Source organism: Gymnoscopelus braueri, assembly GCF_963280865.1.
Source record: "Gymnoscopelus braueri genome assembly, chromosome: 15".
Lineage (NCBI taxonomy): Eukaryota > Metazoa > Chordata > Actinopteri > Myctophiformes > Myctophidae > Gymnoscopelus > Gymnoscopelus braueri.
In genome coordinates this window covers 29,348,211-29,365,710 of record NC_137620.1, presented here as the reverse complement: position 1 = coordinate 29,365,710, position 17,500 = coordinate 29,348,211, and the positions used below count along the sequence as shown (strand labels likewise).

The window sequence follows — 17,500 nt, the reverse complement described above, 5'->3', positions numbered from 1 at the left end:
AAGTAGGGCTATATTTTGATGCCAATACTTTTGTACGTTTACTTTGGTATTATTACTTTTACTTAAGTAGCCTACAAAATGTGAGTACTTTTACCAACACTGGCCATAGTCAGGGTTGCCAACATTGGACTGTCAGAATCCAGGAGATTTATTTGGGGGAGGGGGGGGGGTCTGTCCAGGAGATTGTCAGGAGACGTGGTTGAAATCCAGGAGACTCCTGCAGGATCCAGGAGTGTTGGCAGGCCCCTGGCCATACACATACATACCTCAGGCCTTAATGGTCTCCACCAGAGACTATTAAAATGTAGATCTCCAATCGTGTGGCAACGCGAGACCAATTAAAATGTTAAATTTAGAGTGACGCACAGGAGTCCACGCAGCAGGGCAGGGCACCAGATGGTGGCGAGTGTCTCCTTCCCCCTGCTGACCAAAATACGTCACTGCAGAGCAAGTGTCTGGCCTTTAACCACCATTTATGAGTTCAAATAATGTTCCAATGTTTTGCTTTGTAAAAATATGCATGTTTTAGAAAATGGCACGTTTAATACAAGTAAAAGTGACGCATCACTTCTTTTACCCTGATTTTGAATTGATAACCCAATTTGCGTCTTTATTATTGCATTTAATGTAGGCCCCTATGTCAGGTAACTAAAAATGTTAATGGCACGCATTGTTTTTATATTGCTAAAGTTGCTTTAACAAGATAGGCTGAAAAGACTAAGGACGTGGGCTTTTCATTTTCTTTTCCACTTCTAGGAATTAGCAAATAGGCCTATAAGCCTAATCGGATATCTGAAGTCCACTATTGTTAATAATCAATTTAGAATTAGTTGTTCTAAGAAGAAGGCGTTCCTCTCCTTTCCGTGGCTGGCTTCAGAGTAAAAAAGAAAAAAAAAGGAGGAAAATATAATCTGTCCCCGGTCCAAAGCGCCTCGTCTTCTTGCCAAAAAAGGGGGTGTGCGTGTGATGTGCAGCAGAGAGAGGGAGAGGGAGGGAGAGAGAGAGAGTGGAGCGACACACATTTTTCCTCCACTCAGAGAGAGAGAATTGCTGCAGCAACAATGACAACATAAATAACGACATTGTTCCAACTTGTCATTTGTCCTCTTTCTGTCATTCACTCGTGTCACAACAGACAGCCAGTGCATACATTACGTTACATACATTTACATGATGCAGCATGCATCATGCATGCGGCTCCTATCCGGCCGCGCCGAACGCGAGAGGAGAAGCCGCATAATTGTTCTCACAATGCGGGCGTGAGAGAGAGAGACACGCCGTAGTAAACGGAGGAGGAATCGGGGAGGAGGATTGTGGAGGAGAGACAGACAGACAGACAGACAGACACACACACACACACACACACACACACACACACACACACACACGGGTACTAGTACTACTACTACTACTACTGGCTTACTGGAGACAAGCCAAGGGGACAGAGAGACGCTACGGTCCACATAATGTCGAACCGAAAGCACCGGGACAACCAGGAGATCTGCGCTCGCAAGGTCCGAGAGCTGGCCCAGTCCGGAGTCAACAAGCACTGCTTCGAGTGCAGCCAGCCCGGCGTGACATACATCGACATCACCGTGGGCTGCTTCGTGTGCACGTCGTGCTCTGGAATGCTGTGAGTTGCCTGCTACTACGGTATTATTACACACCACGGGGTAGCTCTGGTCCAGAGCGTTAGCGAGTTCTCTCTAACGCTGTGCTATTCCCATGGACTGAAAATTCCACTACTGTGCGAGGTCTCCAACTTTAGTAAAAAAATAAAGACAACTATTTCGCTACTTATCGAAACAAAGGTTGTTTTGTGTTGTTGAAAGACTATTCTCCAGGGTGGGAAGCCTTTTAGCTCTGTATAATACACCTTTTGGGCAGAAAATAAAATATGTCCGCCAGACGGAAATTATTGTATTCACTCCACTGCGCCCTCTACAGATCTGGTCAATGGTAGTTTATATTGACCAGATCTGTAGAGGTCGCAGTGGAGTAAATAAAATAAAAAAATGTGTCTGGCGGACACATTTTATTTTCTGCCCAAAAAGTGTATTATACAGAGAAGATGGGGTCCTGAGAGGCTACCCACCCTGGAGAATAGACTTTCAACAACACAAACACATTTTTCTTTCAGTGAATAGCGAAATAGTTTTGTTTATTTTTACTAAAGTTGGAAACCTCGCACGGTAGTGGAATTTTTGGTCTATGAGAATAGCTGCGCGCCTGGCAGAGCGTTAGAGAGAACTCGCTAACGCTCTGGACCAGAGCTAACACCACGGGCAAATATGATATGATAGCCTCTACACGTCGTGTACCCCCCCCCCCCCCAGTGGATGGATTACAAATAAATAAGCAGATCATTGAAATGATGATTTAGCCTGAAACAAACCCACTAGATAAGCCAAACCTACTATAACTACCCTACATTTAGGATATTTCTGTGTCGATCAGAAGGTGTGTGAGACGGAACAAGAACAGGCTACACGTTAATTACGCAGTGTGTCTCTCTCTTCTCTCGTCACGCGTATTTCCTTCCGATCTACAGTACAAAAAAGAGAAACCACACTCGTTTCCCAGGCTTGTTGTCGGAACCGTTATAATCGCACCTGACTTTCATTTCGTCGTGGTGGTGCAGCAGGTTTGAACATGATTGACACCTCTCTCCCGGGTTCTTCTCTCTCCTCATGTGTGTTTTGACACATTCTGTTCTGCATGCTGAGCTGACAGCAGCTTGGGCCCAACACACACATGAGGCCGAAGATTTTTTTTTTTTAATAGGCCTACTTTATTGAGTCAAAACATGTTAAGACAATACTTCAATAAGTATTTTTTTTTTCAATTTGTTGTCACATGTTTTATGTTCCTGTTGTTAACAGACATTTTACAATTTATTTGGTATATAAAAAAGGAAGATTCTTCAGTACTACTTTGTGGCAACATTTCTGCACTGGTCTGCACATTCTGCTTCCACATTCTGTCCCACTTAACGGTACTTGCTGGTGTTCATGGAGAAAATAGGCTTATAGTTTCTTGGGGACATTCTTTTCACAAAGGAATTTTAGTTGCTGTTTTTGTTCCCACCCAGCAACACACGTCTATGCTGTCTCACAAACAATCAGTTTTCAATTTTGTTGTCTTTACCTTTCTATAATTGTTTAATTTGTTCTGGATAGATTATGTTATTATAGTATGTGGAGTGACCCTCACTATCACATTTTCCATTTTTCTTTTTGATCTGATGATGCCCCTCTCTCTATCTCCCCTTCATCTCAGGAGAGGCCTCAACCCTCCCCATAGAGTCAAGTCTATCTCCATGACAACCTTCTCCCAACAGGAAGTGGAGTTTCTGCAAAACCATGGCAACGAGGTGAGTGACAAGGCTGCCACTAGAATCGCCAGTGGAGTGAGGGGCTAGGAGGCGGGGCATCCTGCACTCACGTCACACTGCTTATCGTATAAGGATTAGTGTAACATATAGCACAATTTGAATGCAGTTATTACTATCATTTTCTGGTACTATGTTATAGGGCAGCCATAAGTATTCAGCGATATTGACAGGCTATCTTGTCCTTGTCTTGTATTATGACAACAGTCACAGTCATAGGCCCTGATTATAAAAGCTTGTTTTGGTAAGGGCCAATCTGGGAACGCAAAAGGAAGGATTTTTTTTAGAGAGAGATTAGGGAAGGGCTAAAGTACAGTACAATTCTACGCTCTGCCATCCTGTTATTTTGGCATGCAGGTTGCAATGTGGAATTTGATGCTTCCCTTCCAGTTACCAGTTGGACTAGACTTTGTGGTTGGACTGTATTGTGAGGAACACTGCTGCTCTGCCCACTTAAGTGCTGTGAAACAAATCAACCAGGCTATGCTGTTATCTCTCTCTGTAATTGTCTATCTTTCTTACTGTCCAAAAGTAGAGAGAGAGAGTGAGAGAGAGCGAGAGAAGTTTGAATGCATGCATTTTCAGATCCATGCTTATGTTATATTCATGTCCATGGCTTACCATATAGAAAGGAAATAAAGCAGTTGACTGATTGTTGACTGATTATTCATATTATGTCAGTCCTGCTGGCCAATGCACAGCACAAGTGACTCAGTAATTTCAAGTAAAGTGGGTAGGAGGTGAGAGGTGTATGATATTCTCCATTGTATCACCAGCATCTCCCATTGGCACATTGGTAAAAGAGGGGAGATGATTCACAATCACTCACAGCCTGGTCTGTGAGGTTTCTGGCTGATTAATGTATACACCTCTTCTCCTGAATATTCCATAGCTCTTTTACATCAGTGAGTCAATACCTGCGTATGATAAATGTGCATGCAATACATTTTTAATATTAATACTTATATGGACAAATGTCTGTATATAAGACGGATAAAAAAAAGGAAATCTATTTCAAATATTTTATCTGATCAAGTGCTATATCAGATAACCGCTCTATATCCCACTTAACCACTTAAATCCTGATATACTTTGGGCTCCTTTTTTCCCTCTCTACACCAAATCTCTTTGCCAAACATTGCCGAGCTACAAGCTCAGAACACGTTGCCTTGCGTTGTCTGCTCGTAGATTGGCTATTATTGCCAAATGTTCACCCCAGAATAGGATGCTAGGGTTCATGCTGTTAAGAATTGTGCTTCTGTGGTGTGTTTGTGTGTGTGCGCACGCACGCGTTCAGGTTGGGAGAAGGACATGGCTCTGCGTGTTTGATCCAAAGACTGAAGGGTGCAGCGACATGAGAGACTCTCAGAAGTTCAAGGAGTTCCTCCAGGACAAATACGAGAAGAAGAAATGGTGAGAAGGTCCCATAGGATTCACAAATGTTTCAAAAGGTCAAAATTAACACCGTAATAAGTAATGTCAAAGGTTTGAGGGGATTTCTTTTGTTCACATGGTTAGGCATTAACTCTCTGGCGTCCACATTTTGTTTTAAAATACAAAATGACTATGTTTTTTTGTCAGGGCTTGTAGACTTCAATGGTTTTAGGGGAAATGGGGATACTTTTTGTCACAGTATGTGAAATTTGTTCTCTGCATTTAACCCATCCTAACTATTAGAAGTAGTGAGCTTCATACAGTGCCTGGGGAACAGTTATGGGTCAAGTGTCTTGCTCAGGGACACTTCGACACATAGACTGGGGGCCGGGGTGGGCGGGGGCAGTGGTGTGTTCTACCGTTATACGCTGTATACGCCGTATACAGTCCAGATTATTTTGGGGAAAAGCGTATACAGTCTAATAACCATTTCATCCATTGAAAACGCGAGAGCGTATACCCACGACCACGCGCATCGTATCGTATTCTTATACCCTCCGAAAAAACTAGAACACACCACTGGGGGGGGTGGTTAACCGGGGCCTCTATACGTATTCAGCTATGGCTGCCCCATTAGGTTAGGGATGGTTAAGCTTAGGTAATAGGTAGAAATGGTTGTGTTTAGGCATTAGGTTAAAAATTAGGTCCAAATAAAAATCTCTTTAGGTGTAAAGTTAGAGATGGTTGTGATTAGCCATGGCTTTGTTGTGTTTTATGGTAAAGTTTAGCGTAAGGATCTGGGGAGGGCATTCACCATGTGATGCTTCACTATTTATTCAGCACAAAGTTCATTTACAACATTGGTTCTAAGTCTAATCTAGCAAGTGCGGTAGTGAGCTGCCTTCATTCAGTTTCAAGCAGCTTATATACCCTCATTCTTTCCCTGTCCAGGCAGACATAATCAAATCTATTCTTACCTACCAATCACAAGGGGTTTTAATCCTATGAGCATCCTGCATCCGTCTCTCATCCATGTTGCAATCCTAGTATGATCCTGTCTCCTTCTCATCTTTATTTAAATCAGAGACCTTTAGTGACCAGTACACACAAGTGTCCAGTAGCTGGTCAGTGTGACCCTTACAGATGTCATATGTGTCATCATGTTGCATTAATCCTAATATAGCAGTTCAAGCAGACAGTGATGAAGCCATACTAACTAGTTTCTAGTCTGTCTTGACCAATAAACATATGTCTGAGTATTTACTCAAATACATACAAACAATGTGCAATATGAATCTTGCACTGCCTAGTAAATATCCAATCTCTTCCAGGCATTTTTCTAAGAGTAAGAATCGGAGGGATGTGGAGGGACCATGGAGCCCCGGTGTCCAGGCCTTGCCCCCATCCCATGGCCCTCTTGCAACCCAGGTCCCCTCTCATGCCATGCCACCCAACACCAGACCGACAAGGCCATTGGTGAGTATTCAGGTGGAAAACCAGGGTAAAAACTCAAGCTTCAACTTTTTGTCTTCATCTATACTCAACACATGCACGTATGCATGCACAGATATAATCAACTATGAGTGAAGTTGTATGGAAATTGGATGGGGGTGGTATGATAGAGAAATTGGGCCAGAAGTAAATTGACTGATTTGAGAGGGGAGGTGAAGAAACATGCAGCAAGATAAAAGGGGGAGCTAGAACGAGAGAGAGTTGGTGTTGCAGCAATGAGCAAAGTGAGACAAAGATGGATGGTCAGAGAGAAAGACCAGGTTGCCCACACATCAAAGTTACCACATATGAATTATTGAGAATGCCTGACTGACTCGTTGACCTTTGTGTCTATGTTTTTCTCTCTGTCTCTTTCTCTTTCTCTTTCCCTCTCTCTGTCTTTCCCTCTCTCTCTCTCTGTCCCTCTCTCTGGTCCTCCAGTCACAGTCCCAACTGCCGCCCTGGGATCGAGTGCCCACTGTCTCCCCTGCTGACATGCGAACGGATGTGTTCACGGCTCGGCCCTCGCGCTCGCAGAGCTTCAGAGACCCCCCTCTGAAAGGTAAGAGGGCGGCCTTTCACTGACGGGCCGTGCGCCCAAAGAGACGCCTGTCACGCTGTGAAAGGTTTTAGCCACGGAACAAGCTCACTTGTTGTCAGCTCTCCAACGTTTCTCCTTTTGTTTATGTATCTTTATTCCTCGATCTCTCTTGGTTTTTGTTGACGTTTTCATCTCCAACTTTCTGCCCTCAACCCAGACCCTGGTATGTGTGGGATCGAAAGACAACGGCCGGGTTCCCTCTCCTCAACCCTGGGAGCTCAAAATCATGTCCCCTCCTTCCCTGCTCTGCCAAGACCCTCAGGTCTGTTGCTCACAGCCTCTCCTATACCAATTTCCTTCTTGGTATCTTTCTAGGTCTAGGAGGAACAAACGTCAGAGCCAGTTTTGGGGTACATTCTGTATTCCTGTGTGGATATTGTTGTGCCCTCATTAACAACAATATCAAATGTCCTCCTAAATTTCTTCCTAGAAGAATACTTGATGGGTTGACATGAGTGAGAAGATAAGATAAGATAGACCTTTATTGATCCCCATGGGGAAGTTTAGGTGTCGTGCTGTAGCAGCAACAGCAGCAAGTGTGAAACACAGGATAGGTGCAGGTAAGAGTAGAGAAATAAGAATAAAATTGAAAAATAAATCGACTTGGATTTGATTTGATTTGATTTGGATCTCTTTTAGCCCATCAGCTAATCTTCCAAGAGTCCAGTCCACATAAAACATAACATTACAGCATACAATAATGATAAAAACAACAACCAAGTATTACAGCATAGACAGATCAAAATACAACTTTGCACACTCACACACAAAAATAATAGTAAATCAATCAATACAAAGTTATAGTAATGAATTCCATAATTGACCTGCCCTAAAGATAAAATATCGAGTTCCCATATTAGTTTTTATTTTTGGTAACACATAGTAATCTTTGTGTCTTGGAGTCTGACCCTAGACTCTGCACTGGATCTGACTGAGTTAATGTACGTATGTATAAACATAACACATGTATAACACATATAAAAATAAGTATAATGTGCAATCTAGTGTCACCAGAGAATCTATACATGAATATACTTCCATCACCTATGAATAGAGATACTGTATGTACAGACTATCAACAGTGGATATGAGACTGATGCACAGTGAAATGCCTGATTTATACTTGGTTGCGTTCCAAATACAGCCGATTTAAAAGCTCACAATGCGTCGCAGTGCACAACTAAGTATAAATCACCCTTCTGCCTTCATTCAACAGTGGGTATGTATGAGTAGAGCTGATGGTATGATTTACTTGTGTACTGTATATCAAGCTTGAAAAAGACTGGACAAGTCTTTGAACATTTTGACAGCCTGGCTCCCAGTGTTGCAAAGAAGTTAACAAGGCATGCACACCTGAATGCTAAAAGGTGCTAGACATCAGTTCAAGCTAAAATGGAACAGAGTCCGCACACTGGATCATGCTCCAATAGTGACTTTTAATAAATTACCCACCTTGGTGGTAATTTATTAAAATTCACTTTGGGAGTATATTCTAAGCTCCCAGCTATGACACTATCCACTTCAAGTCTATTTCTAGGAAGAAAGAAAGGAGAAGTCACTGACCTCAGAGGTATTTGACACTGAGGTATTTGACACACAGTATGAACTGCAAGCTGGTCAGTGTTTTTGATACCAAGTTATGTCAACATAGTACCCCGGTGAGTTACTGTCACGCCCCTCACCGAATGTCTGTGCAAAATTAAGGTCAGCAAAGGCAAACGCAATTGTCTGGTGTGGCACCCAGTGTAGAAAAGCTATAGCGGGTCCATGTGATTTTAATGGCTCGCGTAGCTTACATAATATTTCAATGTATGTTTCCTCTTTTGTATTCTCCTATGTCTCCGGCAACCCAATCTCTTAATATATCTCTTTCTTTCCATATTTCTCTCTCTCTTTCCCTACCCCTTCATCTATCCCACCTATGTCTCATAGCCAGTAGCACTTTCAAAAACCACTTCACTTTAGGTAAGGCACTGCACAGACCAATGCATTTGTGTGTGCTCTGGGATCGATAAGCTCGCCACTATATGTCATTCATAATGGATGTGATATAGATGTGGGCCATACTAGCTTTATGCTTCATGTGTATATGAATTTCATTTTCTTGCTCGACAACAGCACTGAATGCAAGAGAACACAGCACAATTGAGTAGAATGGAATACATCCAATGCATGTTAACCACTTAAACCCTATATACTTCATCGTACGACAAGTAGCAAAAATAGCGACGCGTTGCAAACTTGTAGATCGGTTATTATTGAAGTGCCCAAATAGGGATGTCAGGTTGAAAGTGCTTAAAGTGTCTTTGGCGGTACGCAATTCAGGCACACTACCAGCCAACGTCACGCCAACGTCAGTGACGGTCAATATTTTTCATCTTTCATCGGCCCATACCTCCTTTCAAAGCCCACATCCGAAGACTGGGGGTTGTGGTGGGGGTGCCAAGGACATAGTGTGCACGCATGCACACTGTCCCCCCCCCCAGAGGAAGAAGAACAAGTTTAAAGTGGAAGTTATTTTTAGGCAGTAGCCGGTACCCCTCCCTCCCTGTCAACAGAGGCCCCAGTGATATTTCACACCACGTCGTGTCACAGAGTGTTGGAAAGCTATGTAGGCCACAGTTGTAATCACACAAAGCACATTAACATTCCAAACACGTAGTCTAGGAAGTATGCTAGGATGCCATTTAGCAAGATAGGCAAGATATCTGAATCGTGCATATAACCAATCGGAGGCCAGCGGAGGAAATACCATACCAACAATGCACCCACTTGGTTTTGGCATGCTTTATCACCTTAGATAATCTCTTGTCAGGTCTAGTCTACTGTCTTCACCTCCTGCCTCGTCTGGTCTCTAGCTCTTAGGCTCTCGACAGCACAAATCTAACTCTGAAGGCTGCTATTCATGCTTCAAATTAGATTTCACAAACAAAACTAATGTTCATTTGGCTCTGCATCCAAATAGCGTGCCCTGCCCTGGTAATAGCATGCTTGGTGTGTAGTGTGTGTCTTATACTATCTCTCACACGCACACACGCACGCACGCACGCACGCACGCACGCACGCACGCACGCACGCACACACGCACGCACACACACACACACACACACACACACACACACACGCACACACACACACACACACACACACACACACACACACACACTCTCTGATGTTATTGAAGATGTCCTGTGCTTTTTATGCCCTTACAATTGCATTTATTTGATCACTGCCCTGAAAACTGTTTGCAACTCTGCCTGCTTACTGTAAAGGATAAATGTGTGCATGGACAGATGGAGACACTGTGATGATTGATGTGTTGAATGACATATCACATGCTCCATAGCATGAAGCTGTCATGCTAAGAATAAAACCTTTTTTCTTTAGAGTTAGATTTAATGTATCAGCTGTTTTATGTCATCTGACTTAGAGTGTGTACTTATATTCAGTGGACTGTTGTTGCAGAGCCTTGGATGAAGTCCTACATAGTGTTAAGCCTAATTTATACTTAGTTGACTTGCGTGCCATGCAGTGTTGCACACCACAAATAGTTGATCTCCAAGCTCACAACACACGCTGTGACATGTTGTGAGCTTGGAGATCGACTATTTTCGTATAACTAAGGCTTTAGCTTCATGTACTGTACATTCTTCATTAGGATCTACAGGTGCCATGGAAGCCCATGCCCACCACTGAATGAGATTTATGGCCTGAACTGTTTTTTTCCCCTCGCAATTGTGACAGACTCAGAATTCAGTTCAGTTCAATCTTATTCTTTTGCCTCAAGTACCTGTCTCACATTTGTGCGCAGGAAAACTCTTTGTCTTTGTACATATATAAAGTTCGATATAAAGTGGAACTGCAACAGCACCATCCTAATAACGGTGTGGCTTCCAGATGGATCTTTGTGTGGCCAGTCTATGACATCTATAGTATCATCATCAGCAGTATGACATCAGTATTATGATGTCAGTACCATGCTGTCATTTATCTCCATATTTGGGCAACGTTTCAGCCCAATCCGACCTCCATTGACTTCCAGCATAACATTTTATCATATATAAAAAGTTTTAAAAGATAGAAATAAAAATTGCAGCATACACAAGAAATGTTGCGCTAATCAGTCCAGTGCTTTGTTAGATTAGCCCCGGACTCACAGACTCACTGACAGACCCTCATCTAGACAGCGTTGCTCCTTCCAGATGGCTCTGCCGCTACTGTGCCATGCCGTAAAAAACAAAATCACAATTCAGGCCTTTGAAATCCGATTCAGTGGCAGTGGAAATGAACTTCTATAGTCAACAGATATGCATACTCTGATGCTAAGAGCTAATTTGTACTTTGTTGTGCTTCTGTTGAAAACTAACACATTTTGTCAACTCTGTAAATGAATCAGCCTTAAGTCTGTCATGTTGTTCTCAGGTCGTACGGTCTCAGCCTCAGGGTGCTCGGGCCCCTTCAGGGCCTTCCCTAAGTCTCTGAGTGCGGACTTCGGGGGTCTGAGCCAGCCTCATCCTCAGTCCTTGTCCCTGCCCTTGCCCCAGTCCCACTCCCACCCGCAACCACTGCAACATCATCAGCAGCAACAGCAGCATCAGCCAACTGGTCTCAGCCAGACTGCTGCTGCTGTCGCCAATAGAACCTCACAGGACAAGTATGCTGCAGTGTCTCACCTGGACAGCGTCTTCTCTGACACATCTCCTGGCACAGGTAGGACAGCTGGAGAACATGCTTGAGAGCAGAAGGGAATGTATTAATGAGCATGTGAGTGTGTTTGCTTTGTGCCTGTAGTGTGTAGTGTGAACGCTGGTGAGCTTATATCGATTGGTTAGGGTTTAAGGGGAAGGTGGGGTGTTTTAATAGCTAGGGACAAGTTACAGAGAAATTGAGTGGGGTGGGGGTTGGCAGTGGTAAGCCAAACTGGGTTATGTAACATCCTTACTTGAAATGCCAAGTGATTTATCCTTATTGTGTTTCTCTGCTGGATCTGATAATCCAGAAGTTCCCAGAAGACCTTGTTAATGTGTCTCAGTTTGATTGTTTGCTGTACCGTACATTGCTAAGTGGTAGCTCCTTCTTTAATGTACATGTGCAGGGATACTGGCAAAAGATCCCTTGAGCATGTATGTGTTGGGTTGTATAGCACACACTTCACTGCTTTCTCCAGTGGCTGTCGCAGGTTTACTATTGATTATCTGTCATGACCTGGTTTGATTAATATCACGTTGAGCGTAGAGGGGTGTTTACTCAAACTACTTGTAAGGGTTTTTTACTCAAACTTCTTGTAATGCTTTTGTGCAGTGCACACTTCAGATCAGCAACTTTGAACCCAACCTCTATGAGATGTAATGCACATGTTCAGATAATGACATTTGATCTCTGAAATGACCAGCTGTTTAGGGACTTGCAGCCAGGTTATTATGGTGTTTTTGATGAATGTTTGTTTTAGTGCCACCTGGTGGGCCTCCACAGTACAGCACCCTCTTCGGCAACAGGCTCTCTTCCAGTTCCACACCTCCTGCAAGGTAAAACAATACAAAATCAATCAAGAAAAACTAATAATGCCTGCACTAGTAATGCAGGCATCTTCAGTGTGCATGTGCTCATAATTATCTTTTCCTCTTATCATCCTCAGTTCTCCGGGTGTCGATACAGTCTCTGGCTCCCAAACATTTGCAAGTACGTATAGTGTAGTGAGGATGTTGACTCATTCTGCTAAACCCGGTCGGGTTTGCTTTCATCTTGCAGACTTCTAAACTGTTCCACAGACCTCATTAAGATGCAAATGTCTGTCACACAGCCACCGGCTTTGTTGCGCAATTTTGAATGAAGCCAGGAATGTATCCTCTTAACCCCTGTGTGAATTCTCTCCCATCACCTCCAAACTGTTTTGTGTGCCTCTCAGATTTCCCGAACCCATTCAGTTGCAGCTCTGCTTCCCAGGAGCCTGTTGCCCTCTCTCCCAGTAACCCCTTCAACAACACCTCAGGAGGTAAGCTGTGCTTGTAGGGTCCTTCCACAAAACAGTCCCCATTGACCTGTGACTTTGCCGCACCCTACTGATCTAAGATCTGAACAACAAAGCTCATATTAGCAGCAATGTTATAAAAACATTACCCAGTTTTCTCTACATTTGATTGCTCTTGTACCAGTACAATTATTCACATCTACAAATGACGGGTCTTGGTTCAAATTATGTCCGTAACAAATTCCACTTTCCTTTTTTATTTTATCTAAATGTTTACTTTTTCTGGAAATATGAGTTTTAGGCAGGAGGCAGAGTTTTGTACACACCCATTTAGCGGAAAAACAAGGACAATCGTTGCTGCTGCTGGTGTGAACTTTGCATATGGCCAGCTGCCACAGTTCTGTCAGGCAGATATTGTAGGAGAGACTATTGTCATTCTTCATTTGCTTTGTATATGAATGAGTGTTTGTTTTCTACAGGTGACTCTAATGCGTTCGTCACCTCGCCCACCTCAATATTCCCGCCGTCCACAACCTTTCCTGCCTCTACCTCCCAGAATGCATTTCCTCATGAGTCAGCAAGCAACCAGGAAGCCAACGGCAAGTAGTGTAGTATATCAACTTAGATTACAATATATTCATTTATGTTGATTACCATTTCATTTGATAAACATATGATGCGTTTATAAATTAACACATAATAAAATAGAATAGAATAATATTGATAACCTAATATGACAGCATCAGCCTGCAATGTCATCCCATGTGAAATTGTATTTACTGACACGGCAGTGTACTGTAATAAGGATAGCTGTACACATTTTCACCCATATATTCAGTGCAGAATCTGTACCAAAATGTACTTAACATGTATATATCCATGATTCTGATTAACATGATCCACGTACTGGTCCCCCTGGCTGCTAGTGGGGCGTCTATATGTATGTGTGCTGGCTACAGATCAAATGCACTCAGCCTGAAAGGCTGTGAGGCGCCAACTGCACTGCTAATGATTTACTCTCTCAACAGCGACTAGCAGCACCCTCAGCCCGGCAACAGCCCAGGAATACCAATTCACACACCTAATATAGAGCTAGCCCTGGCATCATTGCTCGGTTAGCACTCACATGTACAGTTTGCGGATTGCACTTTTCACTCACAGTCGGGGCAGTGGAGTGATGTTTTCATCTCTCCTGCCAGCTGAGCGTGGGAATATGTTTGTGTGCTTTCAGGTTTTGCCTCGTTCCCCGCACCCGACTCCGAGCCCAAAGTCCCCCGTCCGATGTCGGTGAACCCATTCACCGTGAGTACCCAGTTGCTGAAGTGGCACACAGGGTGTGCTTCAATAGACCGCTTTTAGAAAGCTAAGGGTAACTGAATCATCAGTGGATATTTGGTAATGGTACTTCAAGTTCCGTCTGTTGAGAAACACAGCAAGTGTAGTAACGTCCTTTCTCTTTCTTGCTCTTTCTCTGTCTCCGTCTGTCTCTCTCTCTCAGGGGAATGTTTACCCCAGCAGAGGATCGTCGCGGAATCCTTTCATCTGATACTGGCGCCCCTGCCCCCCTTCCCCCTTCTACCCACCCACCCACCCACCCATCCATCCATCTCTGGGAACAGAGGGAGACAGGGGAGTGGAAGAGTGAACTTGAGGAGCTGCTGCCATTTGCCTCTGAAGTATTTTCACCCCCTGAGAGAACGCTAATGTCCACGCGGCCCCAATCTGTGTTTACGTGGTGCGTGTTGTGTGTGGGTGACTGTGTGTGTGTGTGTGTGTGTGTGTGTGTGTGTGTGTGTGTGTGTGTGTGTGTGTGTGTGTGTGTGTGTGTGTGTGTGGAGAGTGTCAGTACAATTAAATGTATAATATTTTGTATGCATGAGTATGCGAAAAAGTGAGTAGAGAGTGCGTGTGTGTGTGTATGTGTGTGTCTGCTGTGTTTCTACCATGTCACGTATCAAAGGTGTTTGTGTGCCAATAGCAGCCACCTCAGGGTTCTGTGGGAGTCACGAGTGAAGGACGCCTCCTATGATCTTGACCTGCAGAAATACACATGCATCACACACACACACACACACACACACACACACACACACACACACACACACAGACATGTGCACACGCGCACACAGACATACATGCACATTGCTACTGCTGCTAGTCACTTCCATCTCCTGCTTATAAAACTGTCAACACTAGCCATTTGACCTGTCCATGTTTACTGTACGATACCTAGAGATTCCTCATAGAGGCTTTGATAGACGCCCGCTCAGTGGCGTCTGTTTAGCCTACAGTACCTTAGTGACGGTTATAATAACAGCCTTAATAGCCTCCTGATGCATGGGAATCTGAGATACGAGAGAGACAGAGCTTTTCTCATAGTGCGTATGTTGAACTCGATCGTATAGCCTATTTGTTATATCATGTCAACGTTTACGTTTTGTTCTTCAAAGAGTTTATTTTGTCTGTGTGTTTCACTCTCAGGCTGCATGTGCTTGGAGGGCTAAAGGAGATGCTATTGAATGTAAAAGCAATTTGAAAATTAACTAGATGTGTGTTTAATCGCTCCATGTAATGGACCAAATGTTTCTTGTTGTTTTCAGGTGACATGGAGGTCAAATAGATTGTTTTTTTAATTTCTTTTGCAAAAACATAAAAAGAGACCAATGTAAGAGTCTTTGTAATGAGAAGTACCCATGTTCATAAAGTCCAGTTTGTTGCTTCTTTAGTTGGTCCCATTATTTGTGTGTGTGTGTGTGTGTGTGTGTGTGTGTGTGTGTGTGTGTGTGTGTGTGTGGTCTAGTCTAGGTATTACAGTCCTTGTGGATACCCAAAATCCCCACAACAATATTAATACCAGTCAAAATTTACCTTGTAGGGGATTTATTTTCAGGTCCCCTTGGGGGAAAGGGTAATTTTTATTTAGATAGTAAAGGATTCAGGCCGCGGTCAGTTGTAGGCTTAAGCATTTAGGGGTTAGGGTTAAAAATGATAAAACTAAAAAAGGTTAAAACAATTCCATTTGAATGGAAAACTGCTTTTGACATGTCCACAAGGTGTGCAACAGAAGAAACAGACTGAGGAACTATGTTCAACTCAACAGAACTATACTAACAAGTTATTTAACCTTAACTGAAGCAATGAGCTTAACCTACCAATGCAGAATGGATGTAAAAATACATATAAACATGTAAAAATATGTAATGTACAATTGTGTGTGTGTGTGTGTGTGTGTGTGTGTGTGTGTGTGTGTGTGTGTGTGTGTGTGTGTGTGTGTGTGTGTGTGTGTGTGTGTGTGTGTGTGTGTGTGTGTGTGTGTGTGTGTGTGCGTGCGTGTGTGCGTGTGTTGCACCATTGATCATCAGAGGTAATGATTCCACCAGACAGCAGAGGGCGCATGTTGTACACTTTGTCCTAACCTTGTGCAGAAGGTTACACCTGGTTACATATTGCATAATATCAGAAAATATTACAGTACTCTACGAGATTACTAGTAATCAGTTTAAGCATCATATTAAATATGTATTAATCGATTTGCTTATCTCTACTGTTATACTGAGTAATCAGAATTTAAAAGCACATGAGAGAACTAATTACAGTAAGGCAATCGTGCAAGGATTCAATCCATCACACCAGTGCAGTCACAGATAACTTGCTTGCAAATAAACCTATTTTACAGCACAAATGAGTCTTAAATCACTGTTCCCCTCACTGCCATCAGTTTAATCTGATGCATTATCCATAGCCAATTAGAGATAATTAACAACCCGTTGGCATACTGTAGGCTATGTGATACTTAATATTCTCATTGATTTGCGAGAAAAAGCCTACTCTAGTATTTTTTTTTAAAGCCTACTCTAGTATAAAATGTCCAACATTGTCTTTTATTACAGTTTACTCATAAGTCCGTGAAACCCCACAACAATAAAAATCTCATTGTCAAATTTGTCAATAAAAAGTGACTCTCTAACCGAGGTTACATTTGGGTCCCATTTGGCTCCTATCAGGAATGTACTTAAAGTACCAAAAGTAGAAAGTACTCATTTTGCAGAATGTCCCATTTCACAGGTTTTGAAATGTATTAAAAAATCTTTTGAAAACAGCAGATCTACAGGCTCACAATGCATTGCATAGTGACGCATTGTGAGCTTGTAGATCGGCTATTTTCACATTTCTAAATGTATATAGAGCTGAAGTGGTTAATGTATGTTTTATAATATTAATCAAAATCTACAAAGTAACTAAAGTTTTCAAATAATTGCAGTGGAGTAGAAATAAAAGTACTGAAGATTGGAAATACTCCAGTAAAGTAAAACACCTCAAAATTGTACTTAAGTACAGTACTTGAGTAAATGTACTTCGTTACTTTCCACCACTGGTAGCCTATACTCCTATAGTGTACATAATGGAACCAAGGGTCCATTTGGTCCCATGTGTATCCTACACTACACTCTAGGTAGGAGAAGACGCTGAGGCTTTTAGTGTGTTGGAAGCAAAGCATGATCCTCTCCCAGCGTTGATTGACAGCCATTCCCCCACGGTAGCTGTCTGCTGCTGCAGCGCTACAACCAGCGTTGCCATGTCCGCTTATTATAAGCGACTTTGGGCTTCTTTTTCTGTTAAGTTGCTTGTAAATATATTTTTGGGGGCTTGTTTCCAAAGCGTAGTTGCTTATTTA

The 17,500-nt window shown here is 42.9% G+C and overlaps 1 protein-coding gene across 3 annotated transcripts; it reads left to right on the top strand.

The window, feature by feature from the left end:
* The first annotated feature begins 1,054 nt into the window (after positions 1-1,054).
* On the top strand, positions 1,055-15,550 carry agfg2 (ArfGAP with FG repeats 2). 3 transcript variants are annotated; one of them, XR_013934650.1, is made up of 15 exons: positions 1,055-1,633; positions 3,280-3,373; positions 4,689-4,804; positions 6,097-6,241; positions 6,698-6,818; positions 7,015-7,119; positions 8,790-8,822; positions 11,280-11,567; positions 12,307-12,382; positions 12,493-12,536; positions 12,763-12,849; positions 13,305-13,424; positions 14,057-14,127; positions 14,324-14,611; positions 14,664-15,550. XR_013934650.1 is itself a non-coding variant. In XM_080452118.1 (14 exons), exons 1-14 carry the CDS (start codon positions 1,467-1,469, stop codon positions 14,369-14,371), a joined length of 1,515 nt encoding a protein of 504 aa, XP_080308244.1. In that variant the 5' UTR covers positions 1,055-1,466; the 3' UTR covers positions 14,372-15,550. The 3 variants fall into 3 exon arrangements, 2 of the variants coding, with proteins under 2 accessions (XP_080308244.1, XP_080308245.1); XM_080452118.1 differs by having other exon boundaries at positions 14,324-15,550; XM_080452119.1 differs by lacking the exon at positions 8,790-8,822 and having other exon boundaries at positions 14,324-15,550.
* Positions 15,551-17,500: the final 1,950 nt, after the last annotated feature.